Genomic DNA, 27,802 nt, shown 5'->3' on the forward strand with positions numbered 1-27,802 from the left:
AGGGCACTGCGTTACCCAGGATTCCCTCTACAGCTGGGCCAGGCATGCTCAGCTGAGCTGTCAGCTCTCTGAGGGTACCGCGGCATAGATACATGCACACACACACACACACACACACACACTCACATAAACTGCACACATACACAGAGGACGTGTTTGATTTCAATGGTTATTTATTAAATGTAAAATATCTTTAGCACAGATTAAAAATCAGACACCTCCATCTATTTTAAACATCACAGGCTGAAAAAAAAACATTCCTGAAACAGAATCACAATCCCTTTGGAATCCCACTTTCAGGATAGCTAGTCCGCGAGGCTGGGCAGAGGGCTGAGGCAAAAACCGCACTCCTCCTGATCCCTTTACTGGGCTACAAGCCAGGAAATACTTTCCAAATGCATTCTGTAGCCACGCTGGATTGTATAAAATGATTTTTAATAATCAAGTACCTTTAGAATTCAGGTATTTTACCAGTTATAGATGAGAAAAAATATGTAGTTTACATCGCTTTTTTCCCCCAAAAAATGTGACTAAAACAGGGTAAAATAGTATTTGCAAGAAATGATCAGCACTTGTTCACTTCACTACACAGTGGGTACTTTAAATCACAGGGTGCCACTTGAGTGTAACTGACAGCTTACCAAACTTCAAGCAGGCTGACAAAAAAATTATAAAAAGAAATAAAAAAAATTGTTTTCTTGACCTGCTGCATATCCAGAGGGGCTTACACATGGCAGGCGTGGACATATGCTGTAATGATCTGTGGTTCATGCCAGGAACTGAACTTCTCAAATTGTGGTCCCCGGCATAAACAGCTTTGCCAACATTTAGCACTGCTGCTGAATTGGAGTGCCATCACAGAGGTCAGCTGGTGAACGCTCCCCTCTCTCTTTTTTTTTTCTTCTCTGCTCTGCCTCAACCCTCGCTGCTGTACAAACGCCAACTGACAACAACTGACACAGATGGTGAGCAGAAACACAGAAGGACAGGCAAAGGAAGAGAACCACCCACAGGAGTAAGAAAACAGGAAGACTCTACACACACTGTCCAAGAGAGGATATCGCCTGACAATATTATCAACTCATTTATTTTAAACCTTTTTTTTTTTTTCTATTTCTTTTTTTTTCATTATTTTTAATCTTTTCTTTTTTCTACTTTTTTAAATTATTCATTTTTTTTTCTTGTTTTCAGCACATGCCATATGAGAATTTTGGGGGGATTATAAAAGTACCTGAAAGAATTGCTAGGTTTTCAGCATGCATAGCTGTTTGTATTTACAGGTTCGTATGTACAGTGGTGGGCCAAAAACAGACTGCTCTACAGTACTGGGTTTATTTACATCCAGGTCAGAGGGAGAGGTCAATGTCATAACTACAGATGTGGAGGGTGTGGGGTGGGGGTGAAGGGTCACATGCATAGGGTCAGAGAAAAGAGCTCATACGGCTGAGTACAACTTGGAAGATGAAGACACAGAACAGAACACGGCAAAGTAACATTACTGTGAATTCAACAACATCACATCCTCCCCCACATAAACCTTTTTGCTTTTGAATACGCTCAATAAGTAGTTTTCAGCAACTGGTTATTGCGTTAACACTGTACAAGGACATTTCTATTGCAAGTCCACGAGGTCCTCGGGTATTGAGTCGATGCTTGGATTGGAAGACTTGGATCTGATCCCAGAGCAGTTCCAGAGCCGTAGTAGTGGATCCCAGGCTAACTGCAGGCTCATTGCCGCTTATCTGCAGTCAGCTTATTGCAGGGTGTTTTGTGAGTGTTCTCTCTCAGCGTTATTATTACCGACAAAACCAGATATACACAGAAGTAAGTAACATCCGCTCGGTCCGGTCCCGCTGCTTTGGTTTGTCATATTGCTGTGGTGCTGTGATCTTTAGTTTTAGAATTTTAGCATAGAGGGTATGTTTGGATTCAGGGTTTTTGTTTCGGTGGTGCACTCTATCTGTCCCATCTTCTCCCTCCCCTAAATCAGTGTGGTGGTAGCAGAGCTGGTTTTCTTTTGGGGAACGTCCAAGGGAAGTGTCAAGTCCTGGTCGAGTCTCAAGTCCTCAATGGAGTCACTGGATGGAGACGTTGCTGATTATTGACAGTCAAAACTTTTTAGAATGACGTCTTTACGTAGCCGAGACTAAAACAATTTACACCGATCAGCCACAACACTAGAAGTACCGACAAGCGAAGTGAAAAACATTGATCATCAGGTTTCAATTTTAACCCTCTGCTGGGAAACTGCTCAGGAATGTCTTGAACTCAAGATGTTGACCCACCACACAGAACTCCCTTGATTCCAATGCGATCAATTGTCTGTGGGATGTGTCAGAACAAGCCTGATCCATGAAGGCGCCAGTCGCAACCCCAACGGACCCGAAGCATCTGCTGCCAAAGTCTCAGTGCCACATCTTTAGAGGTCTTGCGAAGTCCTATGCCTTAAAGGGTCAGAGCCGTTCTGACAGCATGAGGGGGGCCTCCACAATATAAGTATTTAATGTTATGGCTGATAGGTGAAGTCGTACCATTTCTCTACAGAATAAGATATCTGAGGTGGATCAACCCGACTGTGACAATCATAAATTTAAATGCATTTTAGTTACTGCAGCTACAAAACCTTTGCAATGACCTGCAAATTAATCGTCACACTATCAGTGAGAATCAACAATTAACCAGTCGCAAGTGTTTTTTCAAGTCTCATGTCAAGCGTCAGGTGAGTCCAAGTCTACAGCACGGGATAGTAGAGAGCAACTCACAGATGTGCCTCTGGAAACTACTGTACACAAGGTAACGATGCACATTTAGTTGCAGAAGATAGAAAGACACACAGCAAAAACCATCAGTTTGTAGACAGCTAAATTTACAGGCATAATCTACAGATTCAAATGGGTTACAAACGGCCGTTACGCCACGGACGTGTATGATGCACACTGATTCAGTGACATTACCTTTCGTGTAGATTGCTCCGAGTGTTTATTTGCTTATCTGCTCGTGCTCGTGTGCAGGCGGCATGCTCGTGTTCAGACATGCACATATGAATTACTGTATGTGTTATGGTGTTATTGTGTAATGTAAGTGTATCGAGGTTGTTGCACACCCCTCCTCTTGTTCTCTTTCTCACTTCCCCACACTGCCCGCGCCTTCTATCTGCAGATGCACACACACACACGCACAATGATAGATGGCTGTGGTGGGTGGTTGAGCATGTTAATGCCTAATCTCATCAGCCTTATCTTCTACAGAGGTCACAAGGTCAAGTGGTGAGGGGGGATGAGCTAAACACCAATAAGATAGCACAGCTCATGTACTGATCCATGCAATGTTAACTAGACTGTTGCAGTCCGTAGAGGAGCAGTGGTGCAGACTTGCATTTCTAGGAAAAATTCTAAGAAAAAAAAAAAAATTGAAGCACTTTTGGAAAAATTTACTGAAGACTTCCTTCTGAAGTCAGCCACATAAATCTGGATTATAAACATGAAAGTTTATTTTTTATCATTTTTTTCAACTTACAGCAGGACCAGTGTTTGGTAGCTGGACACAAACAAACTGTTTTGAAAGTCAGCCAAGTTCAAGGGGGGCGTCAGCGAGCCAGAGGCTGCAGCACTGAAATCTTCAGTGGAGTTTGAAAGGCATTTAGCTTTCAGACGAGCTAAATCAGATGCCCTAAGTGAGGGAGATGAGTTAAACTGAGCGCGTGTGAACCTGCAACTCGGAGACACTGCTTGGCATTTGTCTGTCTTTGATATGGCGACATGTGACGTGGATGAAGTTATCGCCCCGCTGGCAGGTGAGACAGACAGCGGCACACAGAGAGATGCTGCCTTTTCATCTGCTGTTTACCAGCTCTCTCATCACACTGCGCTTCAAACGCGCTCAATCTGCTGCGGCGACGTTACCAACCAGGGCTCCTCCTGGCGGAAGTTTACTTGCCGCTTAGAGGGTGTGTGTGTGTGTGTGTGTGTGTGTTAATGAGAAAAAAATATTTCTTGGAATCTGGTTCGTGTGTCTGTTTTTCCTTCTTTGCATTTGCATTTGTGTGCACATTTTTGTCCTTGCATGTGAAAGTATAAGTGCTTTAGACCTCAATGGATCTTTCCACTTCATGTGTGTTGGTCTCACAGCTGCTTTAGGAAGCTGTTCAAACAGTTGGCATGTAATGTGGCTCCACTATGCATGTGTGTGTGTGTGGATGTTTGTGTGTCTTGCCCATGTTTGACTACTTCGTATATAGGCTTGTCTCACTGTGTGCCAGTGCTCTGTGCTCAACATTAGTCCTCAGTCTTCACATCAGTGTTCCCTCTCACTCTCTCCGCCTGCCTCCCCCCCCCCCCCTCCCACCCTCCTCATTGGGAGATAAAGAGGCGAGTCATTTCATGTGGCCATATAGAAGTCGTCTCCAGCCCCGGAGTTTTGCGGGGAAGCTGTCACAGCAGCTTTTAGCCGGAGCTGCAACATGAAAGATCCGTCTTTGAGCAGTTGGGTTATGTGTGTAATTCTCCCTGACGTGTTTATTCTGCTGCAGTTTCAACTTTCATTTTCAAATGTCACAGAAATCTCCCTCCCCGCAAGAATATCCCTACTAATTACTGACTGACGGGACAGGGTGTATTAGTAGAACTAAGCAGGTTGCGTCCGAATGCCGCGACGTTACTTTTACAGCGCGTCACGGCTTGAGACGACATGAAACAGAGTCAATTTCTGGGTTAAGACTTGATTGATTTTTCAGATTTAAACCTGCCTTAAAAATGAGAGAGGACTTACTGAGAAAGAGCCAGAGGGAGAGTCTTGTGGTGTGTGTGTGTGTGTGTGTGTGTGTGTGTGAGAATATAGCTTTTCTATAACCAACCAACTTCTGATGTAAACGCTTAGGTAAAAGAATTGTACTTGCATCATTTCATGTGAAAGCCTGGCTGAACCCCCATACACACATCATGTGAAAATATACATATTCGTAACCATGGCGTTAAAACCTGCTCTTTTACAATGTACATAAAAGCTGTGGTTTCCCTGGTGATTCCCATCCAGACAGGAGCTGGTGTCATTTTCTTGTCCTCGCCTTCTCCAGCTGTGAGTCTATACATCTGTAGCATCATTCACATGGTCCCATACAGCCAGAGGTCCTGTACACACCGGGTAGAGAAATAAATAAATAAATATATGTATATAAATATATGTACAGATTGGGGCTATGGTGTTCCCATGGTAGTATGACCCAGTCATCATGGGCTGCAGGGAGCAGGGGAGAGACAGCGTGTGGAGTCTTTTATTTATTTTTTCCTGTTGACACTCTGTCCTGCTGTCTCTTTTTTTGTCTGTGTGTGTGTGTGTGTGTGTGATTGTGTATATATGTGTGTGTCTCACAGAGGACGTAGTGATGTGGTCGTCGTCTGCTGTTCGTCCTCTGTCCTCTGTCTTTTTCTCCGGACAGGACACGTCCTCATGTCTGTGCGTCAGTGAATGAGCTCTCTGTGTTTTGTTTAGTTTTTTTGTCTCCTCCCGCAGGCGGACGGCGTCTCGTCGTTTCGCGATTCGCCCCCCAAACTTGAACCTTGTGTGTTTCTCTCTGTCCACAGCAACAAGGGGCGGCCACCACCGTGTACTGCGCCGCGGCTCCGGAGCTGGAGGGGCTGGGCGGCATGTACTTCAACAACTGCTTCCGCTGCCTGCCGTCCGTCCAGGCTCAGGACCAGAGCAGCGCTGCCAGCCTGTGGGAGCTGAGCGAGCGGCTAGTTGCAGAGAGGCCTGCAGGCATACAGGCCCTCTGATGGACAGAGGAGGAGGAGGAGGAGGAGGAGGAGGGGGACTAGCCAAATCAAAGAGGAAGGATGGCAGGTCACGGTGATGTCCAGTTAGGTGTGAACTAAATATAAGGTAACTGTACTCTGACTGTACAATACAAGAGAGCTGCCAAACCACAGAAGTCCATCTGGATATGTCACGTCACTATGGGGGCTAAAACACACTTACATATACAGTACAGGAGGGGGGGGGGGGTTCATATACACTCTCTTGAATAAATAAATGTTTAAGTTGTGTTCAGCTCTGCTGTGGTAGTTTACAATGGGAGGTTAGGAGGGACGGGAGAAGATCTGGGCCGAATTCAGGGATCTCTAAAAGTTTCTTCAGTCTCTGTTTTGTCGATAACTCTCTCAAGTCTTCTGTCTGTTCAAATGAGCTAGGTTCAAAGAAGCTAATGACCTGTTCTGCTAACAATTACAGGGTTATCTAATAAGCATACACACTCTGTGGCATATGCGTCCGTTTCCAGCAATAGTGCTCTACGTGACAAACGTTGCGTCTTCCCAGTTAATGTCTGTATATTCAGCATCGTCTCGTCTAGTTTCTACGTAGATGTGGATGTTTCCTATCGAGATACGGAGAGCGGTGGTTAATCTTTGTGCTAAATCTTTTTTTTGGCCGTAGAAGAAATAAGGAGTAATGGGCATGTGACACTCGTGGATATATAAACACACTAGAGGTATGATTCTTATGGCTATATACATAATTCTGCAATACTTTTATTTCTTATCAATTTCCCTATTCGTTTTCTGTACACATATTTACAATATCCTGATTTCTGGGCATGTGCTAAAGGGGTGTGGACATCATTTTTTCTTTTTTTTTCTTTTTTGACTCAACCTACGCGTTAATAATCTAAACTCCGGTCGGTCTAAATTACAATTTTGGAGGTATTTCTGGGATGATCGGTGTCCATTTGAATAACAAATGCAGATGGTGGAGAATCTTGTTTCCAGGAGTCCGGGATCTTTAATTTCTGTGTTTCTTCCCTTGTTGTCGTGATTTCAGTCTCCTGCTATTATTTTTATCATCGTTGTGTTTTTTTTTTTAATATTGATCTTGTGGCTTCGGGGTTTTGCCGTGGATTGGTTGCCCTGAAGCCGCAGTTGGGACGCTTTTGAGACATTGTGCTTTATGGCAGTCTGGGTGCCGTAGGTTGCTCTTGAAACATCAGCATTCCAGTGTCATGATATCTGTAAAAGAAAAAAAAAAAGAAAAAAGAAAATGAGACGTTTAATAAAAATCTGTTTGGCAGTAACCTGTGTGAAATCCTTTTTAGACACAGAAAAGTCCATTCATTTGGAGGCCATTAGGGGGAGGTATTTGTGTAGCGAGCAACACCGAAGTCTCAGTAAGTACAGACGGACTGAGGAGAGAAAAAAAACATTCACTGTGTATAAAAAATCATCAGCATTGCACAAAGTGTTTAATGATGGATGTCATGAAGCTTTATGTCAGAGATTTTAAACAGGAGACGACCTGAACTCTCATGCATCAGCTGCGCGATAGAATAACACACACACACAAATACACAGTTGTACAACAATTCATGACATTTCTTTCTCCTTTTCCCCTCTTTTTTTTTCCGTCCCTCCTGTGCAGACGTGCTAACAGAACGGACAGCTCGCACATTCGGTCCAAAAAAACAGCCCGTTCCTTCACACAGACGTGGCCTGTGCTGAAACTGATACGGGTGTCCTGCCCTGTTTATAATCTGTACTGCAGCTGGAGTACAGGTGTCTTATCACTGTCCTTTCACAGCACAGGGCATACCTGGAACACAGATACAGCACAAACATACTCACACACACCCACAAGCACACACACACACACACACACACACACACACACAAGTGTCTCATGTATTCCCAGCAAGGAATCAAGTGAGAAAACAAGCAGAGAATTTTATAAAAGTATCCAGAGTGTCTGTACATAAATCAACACATCTGTGTTTAAGTGTGCCGACCCTCCTGAAGACAGTTACCACGACACACTGAGTGATTTCACTAAACTGCAGCCGGACTAAGTTGGAATAAACAGTAACTCCACCAATACAATGTTAAAGATATTAATAATTATAAAGGATCGTCCCGACCGCTGTCCGTGGTGCTGATCAGGCTCGTGGCTCTTCCTGGTGAACTATCCATGGAAGCGTTGGGCTGGCTTGAGAATCTGCCTGCTTGCTAATCAATTATAGAGCATACTTTGTCTGTGTGTGTTCAGTCTGCAGGCTGCTGAGGCTTGACACGAGCCTCTGCGAGAGACGAGGCGGTTCTCATCTCGAGTGTCTGCGTGCTTCAGCTCTGAGCAGACGTGTTTCTGATCAGTCAGCCGGCTGTTTAGTTTCCCTCTTTCTCACTAACGTCAGTGACTTATTGAGTTAGTCTGTAGTTTCCAGTTGTAGATTTCCTGTTTGGCTGTGCTGACACTAAATATACTGAAAGATAATTCTTGCCTCATTTGGTCTCTCTTCAGGGCAATGCAGGAGTTGTGTCACACTCTGCTGCTGTTGAAACTGTTTTTATTCAAAGAAAGTCCAAATTGAATAACTTTTTAAGATGTAAATTTTATTGCAGAGTCTCACATCCTGCATCAGTGATGATCCTAAAGAGAGTAATTCCACATGTTTATGTAGTGTTTGCCCTCTCTCCTCCACTTCCTGGCTAAAGGAGAAAGCTTCCGGGATATTTCAAATGTTTGTGATAAGGAAACTGAAGGAACTTTCTTCTCAGAACAGAACTTTGTTACTTCCTGAAGTCAGAAGAACATTTCTACCGCTAACACCGGCACGTACATCCATGTAAAATCTGTGCAACTGAGACATCATCACGCTCCGCTCACCTCACAGGTTCGGCTCATCAATGACAGCGCTACGAAAGTGGAGCTGAAGAAAACAGACTGAGCGTTCGAGGAAACCTTCGATTGGAGGGGCGGGCTCGAGACACAAAGGAGAATCTTCAGGAGAACAACAAACAAGCAGACGTCTGTGCGGCTGTGCACTGCGGCGGCTGATCCGTGAGTGTGTGTGTGTGAGCTGAGCGAGGAGGGAGGGTCCTGCCTGGCTTTCATACAAAGTCCTATCGATCAGGCCCTATCGGAATCATCTGATAGCTAATCAATACGCTACACTTCCTCTCAACGAGCGGGGAGGAGAGAGAGGCACGGCTCACACAGGAGGAGGACCTTGATCCTTTGACCCCACCAGGCCCCCGTACACACACACACACACACACACACACACACACACACACTAACACACACTTTCTCCACTGTCTCTCTTCATCTCTGTGCCTCTTCATCACTCTTATAATAACACTAGAAGATAATATAATAAGCGAAATCCGGTGTAAACCAAATAACCGATATACATTAGAATGTTATTTTAATTACTTGGATTTACAGTTGATTTTCTTCCCTTCGCTGACTTTATTTCAATTTGGGCAGTAATTGTTTACGACTGACCATTTCATTTTCCATTATTGTTTTTATTTCTTCTCGTGATTAATTTCACCTCTCAAAGAATAATTATGAGAGGATTGATTTGATTATGCCTTTGTTCTGCTCCTATTGGCTCCATTGACTGAGGGAGTGCCATGTTGCCATTTCGAGCGGATATATTTAATGATCACAATCAATGTTAAAGCTCTCTCCAGACTCAACTAACTCAATAAATATCTGCCAGGAGGAAATTTACCATCTAACTACAGCAGGCAATAAAGTCTTACTCTCTGTTCTCCTCCCCTCCTCCTCCTCCTCCTCCTCCTCCTCCCCCCCAGCTCTCTCTTTCCATCTCTCTCCTTTTTGAGGATGACATTGTGATTAAAAACTGTTGATCAATTTTCATAAAGTACCACTGTAGAGTCGATGGAAATATTATTTCTTTTCAATATGTGCACATGTGCTTTGCTTGCAGGCAGCATTTTTTTTTCTTCTTCTGGACAGACGCTGAGATTATATTTTCTTTATTAAGACGAGAAATTAACCGATCGTTCCCCCCCCGGACTCTTTTGTGCTTAATTAATACGTTTCAATATATAAAAGTCTGCTTGCCAAAATAAAACCTCTCAGTGTTTTATGACTTGTTTCGCAGGTTTTACTTTTAAACGTAATCGTAATTCACTTTTTGTGTGTGTCGGCGTGCACGAGGTCAAAGCGCTGTCTCGCTGTGCAGGCTGCATCTTCCCTGCACTGAAACAGGCATCCTCTGCTGTTGGCACGCTATTAAAACAACGCGCTGCCCAGGAACACGCCGCACACACAGACGTGAGGGTTTCATACAACAGGAGGTGCAGCGTTTTAAGTGCTTTTCTCTCTTTGCGAATGATTAAAGTCGTGTAACAGGAAGACGCAGGAGTTGTTGGCACGTGCGACAAAGCAGACGCTCTCTCACCAGCGTTTCGCGTTGCTGTTTTCATAAAGAACCTCGGAAGCGGCGTTGATAACATTTGGATCCAGATAGCTGTGATTCAGTGAGCCTCTTCACTATCAAATGCACTTATTTCCCCCCGAAGATCTGCTCGTGCAATCTATAACTTTCTCTGTTTTTTATTGAAGCCTCAACACGGCACCTTTGAGGAAATCCTTCCAGCCCCAAATCCCCAGCGTGTCCTCACCGCTAGACAGCATGACCTTGTAAACCCTGAGTTATTTTACTCACCCATTGTGTGAGGATAGAAAAGAAAAGAGAGGGAGAGAGAGAGAGAGAGGGAGGGAGGGAGGGAGAAAGAAAGAGGAGGGATAGGGGGTGTAGAGGAAAAAAAAGAGCTCCTGCCTGTCACAGCTTTCAAACACAAAGAAAAATGAGCACTTGGGCTGAAGTACAATTATTAGCCCCTGTCTACAGATTCATCACACTATAGAGAGGGAGGGAGAGATAGAGAGGGGAGTGGAGCAAGAGGTGGAGTCGAGTAAGGTGGGGGGGAGAAAGAGAGAGAGCTGTGTAGGTATGGGCAGAGGATGAAAAGACAATGAGGAGGGAAAAAAACAGAGGAAATAGAAAATAGGGCCGTTACACTGTGAGGGGAAAACTGAGAGCGAGCCAGGCGGGGTGCAAGGTGAAGCATGCAAAGCTACCGCAGAGACAGGAGGGAGGAGGGGTGGAGGGAGGTTTTAGGGAAATAAAAGAGCGAGGGAAAGAGAAAGAGAGCGAGGCAGAGGTAAAGGAAGGTAAAATGAAATAAGAGGATTTGTCAGGCCAGTGGTTGGTGGCAGTAATAAAGCCTGCTAATCTGGGGGAGAACGCTTGGCTGCTCTCACACTGACTCTCTTGACGCCCCACTTTACCACCGGGCCAATCCAAGGTCACGCACACACATGTGATCATGCCAGTCCAAACACACACACACACACACACACACACACACACACACATCTTCACTGCGCTTTCTTTGTGCGTGCGTTCCGTCTGAGCTTCTTCCTCTAAATGTTGCTGACTTTCTCTCCTCTCTCACCCTTTCTTTTCTCTCACTCCTCGTCTCTCCACGTCACTGGTCTTCTTGTTAGGTATCTTGTCCACCACACACGCACAAACGTGCACACGCAGACACACGCACACACCCTCAGCCATGTTGATTTTGAAATCTCATTTTTCTCTGTTTCTTAACTGGCTCCGCCGCGCGAATCAATACCTATCAAAACCATTACATAAATACATCTGTCACAAGCAGATAGTAGAGTGGGGATGTAATGTGTCTGGTTAAGACCAACAAAGGGTGAAAGGAGATATGACGTGTGTGTGTGTGTGTGTGTCTCTTTTCTCAGAGGACAGCGAGTGTCATTTTGTGTGACCAGGTGTGTCGGGCGGAGAGAAAGGTTGTTATTGAGCTGCGGTAAATGACGCATAACCTGGTGCACCGCTTACTTAGCCCTGGACCCCTGTTCTCTCTGTCTCTTTTTAGTCAGTGGAGTTGTGTGTGTGTGTTCAGTGTGTAATCATGGGCACATCTTCAGCAGCAATGGCTATTATTTGAAAGTTTTTAAATACTTTTGTTAATGTGTCACCTGAGTTTGCACACCAACAAACAAATGATACATTCATAAAAAAAAGTTGAGCCTCCCCAGATAGTTTGAGCAAATACAATAGAACTATTTTAATTAGATTAACACATAATTGATGTTTATGCTGTTCTGTTTTGGTGAGGTAAGATTTAAATATGTACGATCCCTAATTATTTAACATATTTCATGATCTCTGCATGGAGGTGCAGGACGACCGTCAATGAAGGTAACTTTTTGTATTAACATGAACATTTTGCATTTTAACAATATAGTAGAAACACAAAAGTTAGTTTCTTTGCTCATTTTCAGGTTTGTAATTTATAAAAACACATCAGTTTTCTCACACTGTCCGGCTCTGCAGCACCTTCCATCCCCCTCTGTCGGAATCGCTCCTGTCTCTTTAAGGCCGGCTCTGATTGGCCAGCTCACACACGCCTGAGCCAGCACACCTGCTCTATCACGGTTTAAGGCTCCTTTTACCTTCACCATCTAGCATGAATATTGGTATGAGTTATGCAAACATGTGACATGGGGATCTGTTGGTGCAGACTTTGGACTTCATAACTTCCAAGATCTTTTCCATGCACATAAACCTGTTTAACAAACTGAAGGAAATGAAAACGGCATAACAGATCTCCGTTTAAAGAATTCATATTCGTTATGCAGCCCTGCATACACCACACTTATAACTCAGTGCAGCTCAAGTACAAGTAGTGCATTAACATCCTCAGCTTTACATTGGCTTCTGAAAAAGATAGACGTCTCTAGTGACAGAGAGCACAAGAAAACCAAGGAGGGCAGCGCTGATTGATGGAGGGAGGAAGGAAGATGGAGTGAAGTTTCTCATGTCCTCCACTGGGGCCATCTCAGATCGAAAACATATTCTTTTTTTCTCTCTTTCTCTCAAACACAGAGCATTTCTCATTTTTCTGCCCGTTTTTTTTTTTCTTGTTCTGTTGTTTTTTCCCCTCGTCATCCTTTGGCCCCGTCACTTCCACACCTCACTTCTCTGACAGCGGAGACCGTGATTGACGGCGTGATGCAGATTTACTTGTCATGCTGAAATAGCACAATAACCTGCGTGCAGATAATCACCTCATTGAGAAACGCTCCGGCCTCTCTCCACTCACGATTACTATTGTGTGTTTGATCATATAACCACTCTCCAACAATGCACTTAATGGGCTTACTGGCAGCGGACCAGAACTTGCTTGTAAATAAGCCTGATGGTGTTTGATTCTAATAAATTAGGCTCATATATGCAAACACGGTAAAATCATAACAATATCCAAATGTGTGCAGGCAGAGGTGGGGCGGTGACAGGCGGAGATTTATGCCGCCACCAATTGGCTGGCCTCATCACTCACTCGGCTATCTTCAACTTTTTTATTTGTTTAATTTCCAAATGTGATTGCGCCACCACTCCCGCTCACGCTGATAAATGCAAAGGATCATGGGTAGAGGAGGCCAAGATTAATACGCATAATTTTTCAACTGGACCAATCAAAAAAAAAAAAAAAGGGAAGAAAGAAATGTGCTAAGAGCTCTGAGGAGGAATAAAAGCCTTTCCTGCGGGAGCATGATGTAACCGAGTACTGAGAGGTAAATAAATGTAAGATCGCACGGTGCACTTCCTCTCTGTCTCTCTCCCTAATTGGGGCTTTTTGGGTGAAAAGCCTTTTAGCCAAATAAAGAGCAAAGCCAAAACACACAGTGCTGAAACGGCATAATGACCTCATAGTTTAATTTCTGTCATATTATTTACCTGCATAATTTTACCGTCTGTCCTGTGAGATACGACTCCCCTGTGGGTACTGAGTGTTACACACACACACACACGCATTGTGTCTTTTAAAGTCTTATAAATACATTAATTTACATTCCATTCAGCCTTTATATACTGTTAAGTTCCTTTCTCTCTTTAACACAGGAGACTCAAGAAAAAAGCCACGTAAAATAAAAGGTAAACAATAAAACACACACGAAATTGCACCTGAAGTAAAAGATAAAGCTCATTAAATGAAGTAAACGGTAATAAATTTAATGAACCATAAATACATTTAAGTACAAGAAGATAGAGTAAAAAATCTAATTAACCTGACATTACAAACAATAACAACAACGACACCTTAATAAGAGGATAAGGTGTTTTTGTGAAGCATCATTAAGAAAAACTGGTTTGTAGCTGTTAGAAAATATAAATGTGTGTGTTCATGTGAAGAGCAACAGTGTGTCTGTGTGTGTGTGTGTGTGTGTGTGTGTGTGTTATAAATTAAAAAGGGAGAAGAGTCACCTCTCAAAAACACACTTCACATACCTACGAGATTAATTACAAGTACCGTGAATCACTGTGCAATTAATTAACTCATCCTTAGTAATGAGTGTGTGTGGGTAAATGTGCACGTGTGTGTGTGTGTGTGTGTGTGTGTGTGTGTGTGTGTGTATATGAGAGAGAGAGAGAGAGAGAGAGAGACAGCCCCTCCATCTCTCCACCTCTCGCCCTGTCCCCTCTCTAATTGCTTCCCTCTCTATTAAAATGCAGTCTGCTGTGACATCACTCAACCCTCTGTTCGAGCAGACCAGGTCACCGGGCGACCACACACACACACAGACACACACACACACACACACACACACACACTGATATGTACACACAGTTTATTTTATAGAGCGTGGTTTGTGTGGATTCTAGGGAAGATTTGGGATGTTTGAGGGAAAATGTGAGGTTTCATCTCCTTAAACGTGATTCGAGTCTCAGCAGCAGAGTCGACCTGTGGCGTCTCCCCTCTGTGTGTGTGTCTGGATCGACTGATCTGCATCACAATGATTGTTTATAAGACTTTTATTTTATTTAAATATTGCGACTTTAAGATCATATGCTGTTTCTAAATTAAATACTACGAAATGAACAAAATTAGTTGTTAAAATGTTTGTTTTAATAAAGTAGTGGGACGTAGTTCTTATCACTGAACAAGTTTTGTTTGAGATTTAACACATGTATTAAAGACCTTATTTTGCACACATAATCATTCCTTCTATTAAATCTTTACTTTTACTATCTTTTACATGAAAATAATGTTAAGACAAACACTTTATTGTTCATTACTGTCATAGTCCATTAAAAAAAAGGATCCAAACACAAATGAAGATGCAAACAACAAAAAGAGAACTTTTATAACAGCTGAAATTTTAAAAAATATCCAAAATCCAAAATGCGAGTAACAAAAAAGCAACAAGGAGAATCCCGAAACACAAAAACGGAGGACAAATGAAGTCACGGGTAATAAGTCAGGAACGCACGAGAACAGAGGAACAGACGCAGGAACGAAGGATGAAAACAGACAAACCAACAAAGAGCGAAGGAAAAACACAGACTTAGACACACGAAGGACGACGAACAGACGCAGGAACGCAGGATGAAAAAAAGTATGATAAACACACGAGGGTGAATGAACAAATGAAACACAGATGTACACAGAAAAAGGGCGGGATAACATACAAGGACAGGAAGTGGAAAGTACAACATGACACATTAGGATAAACTTGCAACATGAAACGGGAAACAAACTTAACTTAAACTGAGGACCATGACGATCACAAGGGGATAAAGTGTTGTAATCTTTAGAAAAGTAAATTAGTAAAAATCTAATTACAGACAAAAATGTGTGAAAACAATATTTGTCCAATTTAAATGAAACACTCTCTGTTCTTTGTTTATTATGAACTTTAATGTCCGAAATAAAGTGAGGACAAATAAGGTGAATTCACGTTACGCTGAGATATTTGTCAAAATCAGAAATAGGTGAAGATATTCATGTCTCTGTATCGCCCCGCCCTACAGTGCTGTTTGGCAGGAAGTTGAGTCCACAGAGTGTGAGTGCTCTCTTCGATCGTGTGCTCATCGTCTGTGTGGAGTGAATACACTCAAAATCAGTGCACATATCGGACCGAGTACCAAACTGCATCAGTTGAGTTGATATTTATTTATCTTTCAACCAACTACAAGATGAAAAACACGACAATAAACCAGCAGGTAATGTCTGACAACCCCTCCCCACTCTCTTCCTCTCATTCTCTCTCCTTCTCGTTCTCTCAGAGCTAATCTGATTGGTGCATAAATCACGCTGACATCAGCACGGGTGGAAGTTGGCCTACTCCTACACACACACACACACACACACACACAGACTGAGGCTCCTCGGTGAGGTGAGAGCAGCGGCGTGCTCCGCGGTGATCATGAGGACAGTGGATAACAGATCTCTCTTTTATCATTCCCTGACTTTCCCTGACATTTAAAAAGCCATTAACACCACTGAGATTCACCCTCGTGTACATTTCATATGGAAGCACCCCCCCCACACACACACACACACACACACACACACACATGCTTGCTTGCCACTCACTCACATGGTTCCTACACACTCGTATGTGTGTGTGTGTGTGTGTGTGTGTGTGTGGGGATGATCTCAGTGATAACACAAAGCCCAAACGACACAGACAGAGCAGTGAATTATACCTTAATAAGCTTTTCACACCTGCCCTCCTCCTCCGCGAGATTAAAGAAAGGAGATCCAGCCGGCTGCTGGTGTATTTTAATAGTGGCAAGACACAGCTAGTGATACACTTATTGATCTCGTGTTGAAATCAATGAGCATTTGGTGGCATTGATATCCTCGATCAGAATGCAGACCTTCCTCCCCCCCACGACATGGTGACAAATGGACAGTAAGTGGCTGTTGTGTTGTGCGACCGCCTTTGTGAATGGTAATTATCCACCAATTCAGCCACATATACTGTAAACACTAACAGCATAATAGTATTTGCTGCTGAGCACTGTATTAATTTATGGCCCATTATTGTAAAGCCCATCGTTACAATGCGAGGCGGCATTCATTGTAATCAGAGGACTGATACGCAATGGAAGCACTGCTAATGTATGTAATGTACTCGCAAGCCTGACAAAACTGTACAGTAGCTAATGCAGCGAATGACATACGGCCTCAGTCTTTGTTGTTAGCATTTACTAGCAGCGGACGGGCTGCGAAAACAGCTATCGACTAATTATATTCCATTGTTGTCTGCGTGGAAAAACAAGAAGCAAACATGCTCCGCAGTGATACGACGGTCACCCCGCCACTTAATCTGCAGGATATTAACATGATACTGAAACTAAGCGCGCGGCTCGCCTCGGCTCGGCTCGGCTCGGGCCTGCAGCATGAGTCATGACTGTAGCAGTGATACATACCGATATTGAGCTCAGTCATTTGAATGCATGTTATTGTAATTCTGCAGATTGCCCAGGCGCTTTTTGGTGATTATGGATCGGACCTTTTTTTTTATAAACTCGTCTGGAAAAACGGCCTTAAAACTCGCGGCCCTCCGGAGGCACGCGGGGACGCTCAGAAGACGGGAGACATGTTTGCATTTGGAGGAGGAAGAAAGAGGAGAGACAAAGTCAGAGAGGGCTTTAGGGAAGGGTCGACTCTTGGTTTAACGCAGACGGGGTCACGGCTCTGAAGTAACAATATTCACAGATGAAAGGGTGAAAAATGACATGGGGGAGAGACGGGTATGAGAAATATTCAGGGCGTCGCTAACGTCAAGAGGAGAGGCAAAGATACTGGACGTTTGAAGGCAGAGGGGTTCGATGCGCTGTTCGACGTCTGTAAAACACACTCCTCCAGCAGTGGATATTTTATTCTGTCTATGCGTTCTTTGCTCCTGAGAAAGTATTGCAGAATTATTTTTATATATTTTTTTCTACTTTGGGGCAGCTCAGGCTCGGGGCCTGTGTTGGAAACAACAGCTAGGTTCTAGGTAAATACTGAGTGGAAAGAGAAGAAGAGGAGAAGGTGGTGGAGGAGGAGGAGGAGGTGGTGGTGGAGGAGGAGGAGGAGGAGGAGGAGGAGAGGATCTAAACAAAGAAAGTCCCATTCTCTCTATCATCTCCTATGAAGGTCTGCTCGGCTGAAGATATGGCACTGACAGAGTCTGACTCGCTCTCAGCCGTGCTTTTAATGCTGCGGGCCAAACAGCCTGCGACTCCAGATAGTAGGTGTACTTACTCGCATCTGTTTTCATCATGCGCGCGGGAAAGTTTGGCATTAACTCACATCTCCGTTATTAGAGTTTCCACTCACGCTGATATGCGGCCGCGTTTTATCTTCGCTCATGAACATAATGAGCTCAAAGACTGGAGATGCTCCCCTAGAGTGATGCGTTGTTTATCATTCCCTCTCCACTTGAGTTCTGTTTTGTCTATCATCCTCCTCTGCGCATCATTTTGTATTCAGCGCAGTGTTATACAGTAGTTGTCTGGTCTCTGTTGTGCTGGGCTGCAGAGGAGTGTAATGCACTGGGTCTCACCCCGTGTCCATCACTTCTGCCTGCTGTAAGTCAGGCAGGCAGCCAGACAACCTCCCACCAGAGAGAAATAGATGAATGGTGGGATTTGGAAGGGATGCACAACAAGAAGGAGGAGGGTGGGGGGGGGGGGGGGGGGGGCTGCTATGACTCAGAGCATTGATGCTACGTCAAAAGTAGATTTGAAAATTGCTCGGAGAAAAGACAGAAGGTGAAAGAGCGAGGGGAGGAGTGAGGGAAAGGAAAGAAAGAGGAGTGTTACAAAGACATAATCATGAATGGCTATGAGAGAGGAGTGAGTGAGCATAGAGAGAGACCCGGTGAGTTATGGGAGAGGTAGACTGAGTGAGATGGCGGAGAGAGAGAGGGAGAAAGAGAGAGAGAGAGAGAGAGAGGAGCGAGGCAGACAGGATGAGTTATAGACCCGGAGAGGAAGAGAGAGCTTTCACACATGGAGACAACCTGGTGATTTAGGGCTAAAGGACACCGAGACAAGCTCTGCTGCGAAAGGTGATAGACCTAAAGACCAGTAACAGATCCACCGCAACACCACGGCGCCGACTGTGTCAGCACCGGGAGCGTCTGCGCCTCCTCTCTTATCTTATCTGAGCAAGCATTCATGCACCACATGTTATGAAGACTAAAGCGCCACGAGAGCACTTCACTATGACACTTTTCGAATCAGAGCGCATGTTAATGTTGTGTATCAGGATGACATGATAATGTGCACGCAAGGAGGGAAAGAAAATGGGGAGAAAGCACCTATTAGCCACTGAAAATACGAACAAGTCCTTTAAGCTAAGTAACGACATAGGACATTTGTCGGGTACTTCTAAAACGGACCAAATGATCTGACCTCCTATTGACACGACGACACTGTTTGTCAGTGCATCGTGGTCGTTAGTAAAAGTGGAGCTACTTGGTCAAAGTGGCACTCCAGTGATTCAGATTAGAGGACTTGCAAGAGACAGAGTAAAAAAAAAAAAAACAAGCAGCAACTGAGGAAGAAATATGAAACATTTTCTAGTTTCCTTGCATAAATGAGATTTCTGAACCCCCCGATCAAACATCCTGGTGAAACGTATTTACTGTATTACGTATCCATTACCATGTGGGTGCTTATTGGCATGCATATTGAGAGGAGATCTTTATTAGTCATTGTAAAGGTCTTATTAATGCCTTAATTTGTATGACCATATTCTACAACAACTAGGCCGTTAACTCAGACATTTACCTCCTAATTACGGGTTATTGATGGTAAGTATGGAAGTTGTTCATCATGAATTCATATCATGAGGTGGTACAACCACAAGAACAGCCCTTTTACCTTAATAACCATAAATATGGTATATTCCTATGTAACAACATAGTATTATTGTCTCTGCCTGCTGAGGGTGAAAAATGCCCCCCAAAAAAAGATTAAAAAAAATAGAAGAAGAGGCAAAAACTCAGCACATCTATGGCATCATTCCAACATATAGTAGAGAAGAACAATTAGCAAAAATGGCTTCTTCTCTAACTTCCTCCTAACACTTTTGTGACATACTGTGTTGCTGGTCTCAGAAAAGCAGGCGTTTTCCGTCAGTGGGTGTCGAGCTAGAACTGCAAATGCGCAGAGTAGAACTTTTTTTTTTTCAGGACTGCAGATGTACCTTCAACCGTCGCTGCTTCATAAAATCACTTATAGTGCCCAAATAACTCTAAAAGAAGTTTTTCCAACTTAGAAGGTGGTCTTTCTCATAACTTACATTAATAGTTGGACCCTTATTAACACACGACGGTGTGCCACGGCCTGATAACATCATCAGGGGGATTTTTAAAGCTCCTCCTGAGCTGCAAAACATTTTAAAGCCGTTTCTGTGTTGCTACTCGTGACAACTGAACTGTTACGTGTATAAAAATAGTTGGTGGAATGCCCCTTCAAGGTTGGGGGAAGATCTGTAGTTTTGGGATGTGAACTTTCCGATGATTTTGCAACCCCTCATAAGCCAATGTTTACATTTTTCATGACGACACGTCCCTGAAATACAGCTGGAGACTTTGCCAGAGAACATGCTCAGAGAACTGGCGCTACAGTAACTGTTTATCTGTTGCTGTTTACCTACAAACACCTTTACAGATGAGTAAACCCCTCATATTTACATCAGTGTGTGCATAGGTGTGTGTTGTTGGCGAGACAGCGCTTTCATAGCTGCAGGTATTTGTATGGCAGCGCGGTCGTGTCCATATTTGGGCGGTGTGAGGCGGTCACTAATCCATCTGACCTTCTGGCTCATTTGCATGCGCCGCCCCCCCCCGACTGAGAGATGCCATGACCTTTATTAGCTAATTAAGAAACATAACAGAAATAAACCTGACAGAATGAGAATGGACACACACACACACACACACACACACACAGACACATGCACACACTCTCAGCGTGGCTGCAGACAGAATGAGGATGGGGAGGACAGGAAGCAGACAGGAGGCAGACCAGAAGAAAAATACATGAGCGGAGAGAAATTTGGCATTCATCAAATGGAAACAACCGGCGCTGCGTCTCCACGTACGGCCGTGTGCAGATTCCCTTCTAGTATTCCCTGTGAAGGCGGCGAGTCCTCCTGAAGGAAGTGTTCCGACACACACGCTTGTAATCGTTACATTTGCCAGCAGACATTCGAGCATTATAGTATTATAGAAGTAGTTTCTCTTAATCACATACTGAGCTCCTTTAAATCTCTGTGTGCTGGAATAAGAGAAGTAAATCTCTCTGTCTCTGCTGTCTGCTGCCACTTAAGTGTAGTCAGCCTCTTGTTCTCTCCTCCTTCTCCCACTAAGGACCCATAATAAGCTGTTAGACCCCCCAGGCTATAGAAGGAGGTGTGTGTGTGTGTGTGTGTGTGTGTGTGTTCCCTCACACCGCAGACAGACAGCAGCAAGTAAAACAAGACTTGTATGAACACAAACACACACAACTACATTATACACCCAAAACATGCCCACAAATGTCTGCACACATTTGAGCATTGGCACATATACTCAACTACATACACACACATCCACACACACGCACACACATGCACACACACACAAATTGGGGGTGTTATCTCCAACACCTCCCCAGTGTTCATTGTGTGTTAATCTGAGCAGTAATCTGCAGAGTGGGCAGATTATCATCTGACAAGCACCATTTTGAGGTTTGTAGGGTTACGCAATCAACTCTCCTCCCACAAGAACATCACAGGAGATACAGTGCAAGACACACACACACACACACACACACACACAACCACACTTAAATGCACTACGATCTGACGCTACCAGAACAGTGAGGGGATGTCGTTCTTTGTTTTACGGCACAAACCTTTGCAGAATGTTACGTAACACGGACTCAAACCTACGTCATGAATCTTTTTCCAGATGACTTGAACTCAGATTGAGAATCGCTGAGAGTCAAACTGAAATAATCAAAGACCAAACATTAATTTGAAAACACCCACGATCTGGGGGAAGGTGAGCGACTACGAGAGGTTGAATGAGGGAAACTGAGAAACATGAATGAATGGATGGAAACAGAAAAAGGGCGACGGATTGAAGGCTGCGACCTCTCAGTGTTACACGGTGTCAGTCTGTCTCCGTCACCATGACAGGTCTGCAACAGTGGGGGAACCCTGAACGTCTCCGTCCATGCCGCTGCTCACAGGGGCTTCACATGCTGACAGACAGAGCCAAGGGCTGTCCTGTCCACAGCATATCACAGCCCCGCAGTCCGACTGCCTATCTAACTCCAGCAGCCCACGCTCCTGTTTCCATCACCTCAACAGTTTGATACAGAAGAAGAGCAGATTTGACGGCCTGCTCGGAATCTGAGAAATGAAAGTTGAGACGCCTGTACTCGTTTTGAGAAATCAGAAGCCGAGCTGTTTAAATTAGATTCCTGACTGCCGAGCGGGACACCAGAGACTTCTGCATGTCTGTAACAGACTGATTCCTCATTTTTTGAGACGTGAATGCGCCAGAGGTGTGTCGTGGAATCGGTGCACGTAGGCGCAACAAATTGTCCTGTTACAGTTTGTTGTCCAATATCACAGTGGGAGGAGGGGCGCGCACACTCTCACTTCAGCTCTCCCTCCGGACGTTTCGGGAGGGAGCCGAGTTATTTTTGAGGCCGTTTTGTCTGTCCAATTTAATATGATCCAATATAGCAGCTCTGCGGCAAATTCTTTGTTAAGCCCATGATGTTCAGTTTTGTTGACACGGTGTCAGAGAGGTATTGATCCGACTCTGTGGCTCCACGTTCTTCATCGTTGTATTAGTTTGGATTAAGAGGTGTTTCCAGTCGTGCAGCACCACCACCAATCTAAACGGTGCTTTTAATTGCGTTAGCTTGCACAGGTGCAGCTGATAAACTGGTTAAAGTATAGACGAGTGAAGAAGCTCCTGAGAGTTGTGGTGGGAAGGTGTGTGTGCAAGAGACATCCTGTATTCATCTGAGAGTCAAACTGACATACTTTCTGAAAATTCATTGAAACCCGTTGAAAGTCATAAAGAGTGGCTCCTCAAGCAAATGTTTTCACGACTTATAATAGTTCTGTACAGCTTTTATTAGTATGGAATATATAGATAGGAGCCCTGTGCATGTGTGTGCTAAGAAAAAAACATAAAATATCTCTACATTTGTATTTTTTCTTACATTTTAGGGCAAAAAACAGGAAGTGGCTCCAGACCAATTACAATATGATAAGAAAATGAATATCAATGCATAATACATTGATATTCAAAAATTCATTGGTTAACGTAAATTTTTTCGAGTGATCAAAAAACTGATAAGTTGTACAGTTAGATGCTTTGTACGTCCTTAGACATGCCGAACAAATGCTGTGGCATTTTTCCTAAATATAGACTTTGGGGCACAAATTGGTTAAAATATTTCATTTTCTCAAGCGTTGAAGGACGACAAGGCAAAAAGGAGAGAGATGGAGGAGGTTATCACAGGTGGGCTGTCAGAATTATGTTCAGTCTACACTTTACACTTCTGTTTATTCTAACAGAAAATGACCTGACCTTGCGTTCTGATTGAGAGGACCCGAGGTAGAACCGTGATGTCGGGCTGAACGCTCCCGTCTCACAGCTCGTCAAACACAGGTGCCTCCAATAACATCACTAATTGCCGCATTAGTTTGCAGTGATTACTGAAACTGAGCCTCGTTAGAGATATCAGTTGCACCTGTGATTCTCCTGTCAAAATGTGAGAATCTAATTCATTTGCGGGTGATGGAGAAACCACACGCTCACGTGCTGGCAGGGCTGTTAAGATTCTGGGAATGAAGATCAGAAGCTGAGACATTTTCTGGTTTGCACGGAGGGCCCGGCAGACGACGTTCAGGAACCGCTGGTTTAAATAAAGACTCATTAATGTTCACAAAGTGTACGGTCTGTTTACGATCCTGCCTCTCTGTGCCGTTCTGCTCTCCTGCGTCTCTTCCTCTGTGTCCCTGTTTGCCCGTCTGTGTGGGCTTCCTTTGCCTCTCGCTTTTTTGTTTGTATTCGCCACTCTGCCTCTGTAGTGTGATGGCTGAGGCTGTGATTTTTATCCTCCCAACATTCTAGTAAATACTCAGACAAAACGCGGCGCACTCCGAGGAGCCTCAGGCCAGGGCAATCAATCAGGGAGAAAACAACACAGAGATCAGGCTGTTTCTGCTCCATAAAACAGCCTTCAGAACAACAGCAGCCATTCAGTGTCTGGGATGTAGAATTAATACTCCCTCGCTTTCTCTCTCTGTGTTTTTTTCCGCCAACCTCCCTCTCAATCACTATATCAAAAAAAAAAAAAAGAAAAAGAAAAACTGCCACAACTCCTACGGTGAGAGCTGTAAACACTATCTGTGACGGTGTGTCTTTCTTTTTATATCATTTACCCAGCGGGCCGTCAGAGCAACCAGCTGAGCTTTCCTCGAGGAAAAAAAAAAAAACCTGGTGGTGGATGAGAGGCAGCGAATGTGAAACAACTCCAAAACCTGAACAGGAACTTGGATCCTGAACCTCTGTAATGCAACTGAAAGTGAGCAGCAGAGTGTTTTCTTTACTTACAGGCTATAGGATCAGGGATAATGCTGTATAAATATTTGATGGTTTCCTAGCAGGGTCTTATATGGCTGAGAGAGTGCAACATTAAGCTTGATGATCAAAGCATGCTTTCACACACACACACACACACGCAATGGCAAAGTCACGTGCACACGTAAACAGCAACGCATGCATACAATCAGGTACGGCCAGCGTGCACATAAACTATCGTGCACACACACACACACACACACACGTGCAGCACAGACTGCTCTGTCTGTCTGTCTGTCTGTTGCTCTCTGCACTGCATTGGGTTTCACTTTCTCGGTGTGCTTGGCTTACAGATGTTGATCATGTCTCGCTGAGCTTGCAGTGAAAAGGCAGATTCTTTACATCTTCGAGACCGCTGCTACTCTCTCTCACAGCAACTCGTTATGCTTTGATAAAACTGCAGACGAGCTTTGAACGTCTGCAGAGGCTGCGAACATTAAAAAGAACCCGTAAAGTTTTGTCCGAAAGCGTTTCTTTTGTTTGTTTCGGCTCTGCCGAAAAATTAGCCATCGGAAACATTGTCAAACGAATGTCTCGAATACGACAACGTGTTTCCTCTAGTATTGAGAGAGATGAGCACTGCCAGGGAGACTGTGTTAAACCGCTGAGCTGTTATGGTAGCCCCCTCTACACGTCTAAAAGAAAGTGTCCAAATTTTTCTCCATCGAGCAAGTGTTAAAATGTCAGCCGGTGTACAATCTTACAGCGATCAACCCCACCGAGAGCAGAGAGACAAAGAGTGTTTTTCCCTTTCAGAGACGTATGCAGATGGCAGCTGATGTATGATATTAACCTTTGCTATTCTAACTCCTGTCTCCCTCTCTTTTTCTCTCTCTCACACACACACACACACTTACACACACACGCACGGCATACTAATCATATCGATCCACCTTTAGAAAGACGGCCCTGTCGTTTTTCCTCCCTCCTGGTCAAAAATCTCCGCCTGAGTATTTAGGAAATGATGCAAAATCCTCCCATATTTTATTGCGCAAGTCAAGATATATTATAAGCGCGCGATAACTTTCCCCCGGCGCGTCCCATTTTAAGTAAACCTGCCATATGTGCGGCATATTTTACACAAATTAATTTGATAAATGTGTCAGTCCTCGAGTATTTTCCTCGCTTCGGATTGCTTGTCAGCGGCAACATTTTTTAGACAAATGGGCTCCTCGGCTTTTTTAGTGTCGCTCCTCTCTTTGTCTACTGAATCGTCAGTTTTAGCGAGGAGAGTGTGTGTGTGTGTGTGTGTGGGGGGGGGGGGGGGGGGGGGGGGAGAAAAATAAAGAGCAGAGGGAGGATGAGAGAGGAGGCAAAGTATAAAAACAAATTGGCGCAGAGGGATGAGAGTGAGATATCAAAAGACTGGATGGTGAGGGATGAATGAAATGGAGTATCAGACGTGCTGCGGTCTCCGAGGTCAAGGTCTATATCACTCTCTGCTGCTGAAACAACAACCACCACAACGAGCACCAGGGAGCCGACCAATCTGGAGCGACCGCATTGTTCGCTATCTGCCGAAGAAAACAACTCGGTCTCTCTCTTCCTCTTTTCTTACGCGTGCACACACACACACAGACACACACACACACACACACACAATCACTCCTCACTTCATATCTGGAGAGAGAGAATGGAGCGTGTTCCTTATTGTCCCCTTAGTGGTGATGTGGGGGTGTGTGTTAGGGCTTGATTGTTACTGGTTTACATAAGGGTATTAAACTCTCGCATAGCCCTATCTATCTGAGCCAGGCAGATATATTTGTGTTGTGGCTCCTTTATGCATTTGTTATTTCCAAAGAGGATTGGGATGCACCAGTGGAAGAGAGGATAGATAGCCTGCTGATATTACCCTCTTCCTCTCTCACTCCGCTTCCTCCTTTTTCCCTCTAAAAAAACAAAAAAAACAACAAACTCTTGTGCGTTTGTGTACATGTGTGCGATTATCTGTGTGTGTGTGTGTGTGTGTGTCGCCTCCAGAAAACAAAAGCGGGTAATTAATTAAAGAGAAGTGCACTTTGGCGCCATTGTCCTGTTCAACAACTCTAACGGCATTCAGCGAAACAGCATTCAGTGATATTACTGGTAATAATAGCTGCCGTTTTCAAATCTGAAATTAGGGATTATTAGCTAAACATTGTGTAGATGCGTTTAGCCGAACCAACATAATGTGCAGAGAAAAGGTTTACTGTCTATTCACAAGTCAGACAAAAAAAAACCATAGTGTGCAGTACATTTACACAAGAACTGTGGGGCGAATATACGATGTTCTGTCTCTACTGGAGTGTTACACATTTCTGCTCTTTCTCACTTTCTACTGCTTGTTTACTGCATTTAAGAGTGAAATGATGAACTTTGCATACCACTGAATAGATGTTAGTTATTTTAGATGGACTGAGATTTTTACATACAAACCAATTAGCGTTTAAAGTATGATTCATTGTTTCAGGTGTAATGTAAAGTACATGAAGTACTGATTGAAATAAGGTTAAAATTGATCATCTACAAAAATTGAAAATGCTGTGTGCACATTACCGAGTAACGCGTCAGAGTGCTTTGTCAGAAAACTTTTCTTTAACAAGTCGTTTAAAGGATTACAGCTGCACTTTCTTACTTTCACTTTTCGTTTGGACGGAAATTTAGCAGTCACGTTTCTGTGGGTTCAGTGGACAGACTGCTCACAGAAGTGTAACTTTAAAGTTGTCTTTACATGTTCTTGGCTTAGCTGCTTAGCTTGGCCTGCTAACGTTAGCCGGAGAGTTTGAGGGACTGTGAACCCTGTGGCTGTGAGGATGTGACTTCATGAATACTCCATAAAGTCACATGAGCTAAACCGTCTGTTGATGACGAGTAAAACCCTCACACGTCTTGTTTGTTCGTCTGCATGTGTTAAAGAAGATGCAATGTGTTGGGCCTTTGGAATCGTTGGTGAATACAGTGACAGATTTTGTAAAGTGCTGTTGAGTTAGTTAGTAGTTATTTGTGATGAGTAATTGATTACATTTTATAACTGAATTGCCAAACACATGAATTAGGCCTAAACAATAATATAGGTAATACAGTTCATCTTTTCAATCCATCAATCTACACAATAGCTTTCTGAGAGGGTTGAAATAAATGTTCTGATCTGATGTGAATATTTACAGGATGACACTTCAAATATAATCTGCTCTCTGATCTCCAGCGGTGGTTTAGGTTTGGTTTGGTTGAGTTTAGCCACATAAAGAACTTGGGTTTTAGGAGGGATCAGTGTTTGAGTTAAAACTACTTCATGGTTAAAATTAGGGAATTTAATGAACTTCACAATGAGCGTTGGCCAGGTTTGGTCTGATGAGTTTGTTTTTAGTCAGCTAACTCATTAGCTTAGTTATGATCAGTATCAAATGTTAAACTCTAGCTGTTAGAACCATCTTTTCTAGCTTCGTTATAACCTGACCGTGACCATTTAACTAATAATTTCCCCTCATGCTAACGTCAAAGTAACCTTAGCTTGTTTCTTGACAGACCTCTGATAACTTAGCAAACAAAATAT

The 27,802-nt window shown here is 43.8% G+C and overlaps 2 protein-coding genes across 2 annotated transcripts in view; one reads left to right on the forward strand and one right to left on the reverse strand.

Annotated features, from left to right (window-relative positions):
• wwox (WW domain containing oxidoreductase) overlaps nt 1-6,590 on the forward strand; it is a 138,084-nt gene extending 131,494 nt beyond the window's left edge. Inside the window, exon 9 of the mRNA XM_030426104.1 lies at nt 5,580-6,590. Within this exon, the coding sequence (XP_030281964.1) occupies nt 5,580-5,771 (192 nt within the window). The 3' untranslated portion in view covers nt 5,772-6,590. The remainder of the gene's footprint in view (nt 1-5,579) is intronic.
• LOC115586770 (transcription factor Maf-like) overlaps nt 156-27,802 on the reverse strand; it is a 53,039-nt gene continuing 25,392 nt past the window's right edge. Inside the window, exon 3 of the mRNA XM_030426107.1 lies at nt 156-6,998. The gene's annotated coding sequence lies outside the window, so the exon portion shown is untranslated. The remainder of the gene's footprint in view (nt 6,999-27,802) is intronic.

This window comes from Sparus aurata, chromosome 8, assembly GCF_900880675.1.
Source record: "Sparus aurata chromosome 8, fSpaAur1.1, whole genome shotgun sequence".
Classification (NCBI taxonomy): Eukaryota; Metazoa; Chordata; class Actinopteri; order Spariformes; family Sparidae; genus Sparus; species Sparus aurata.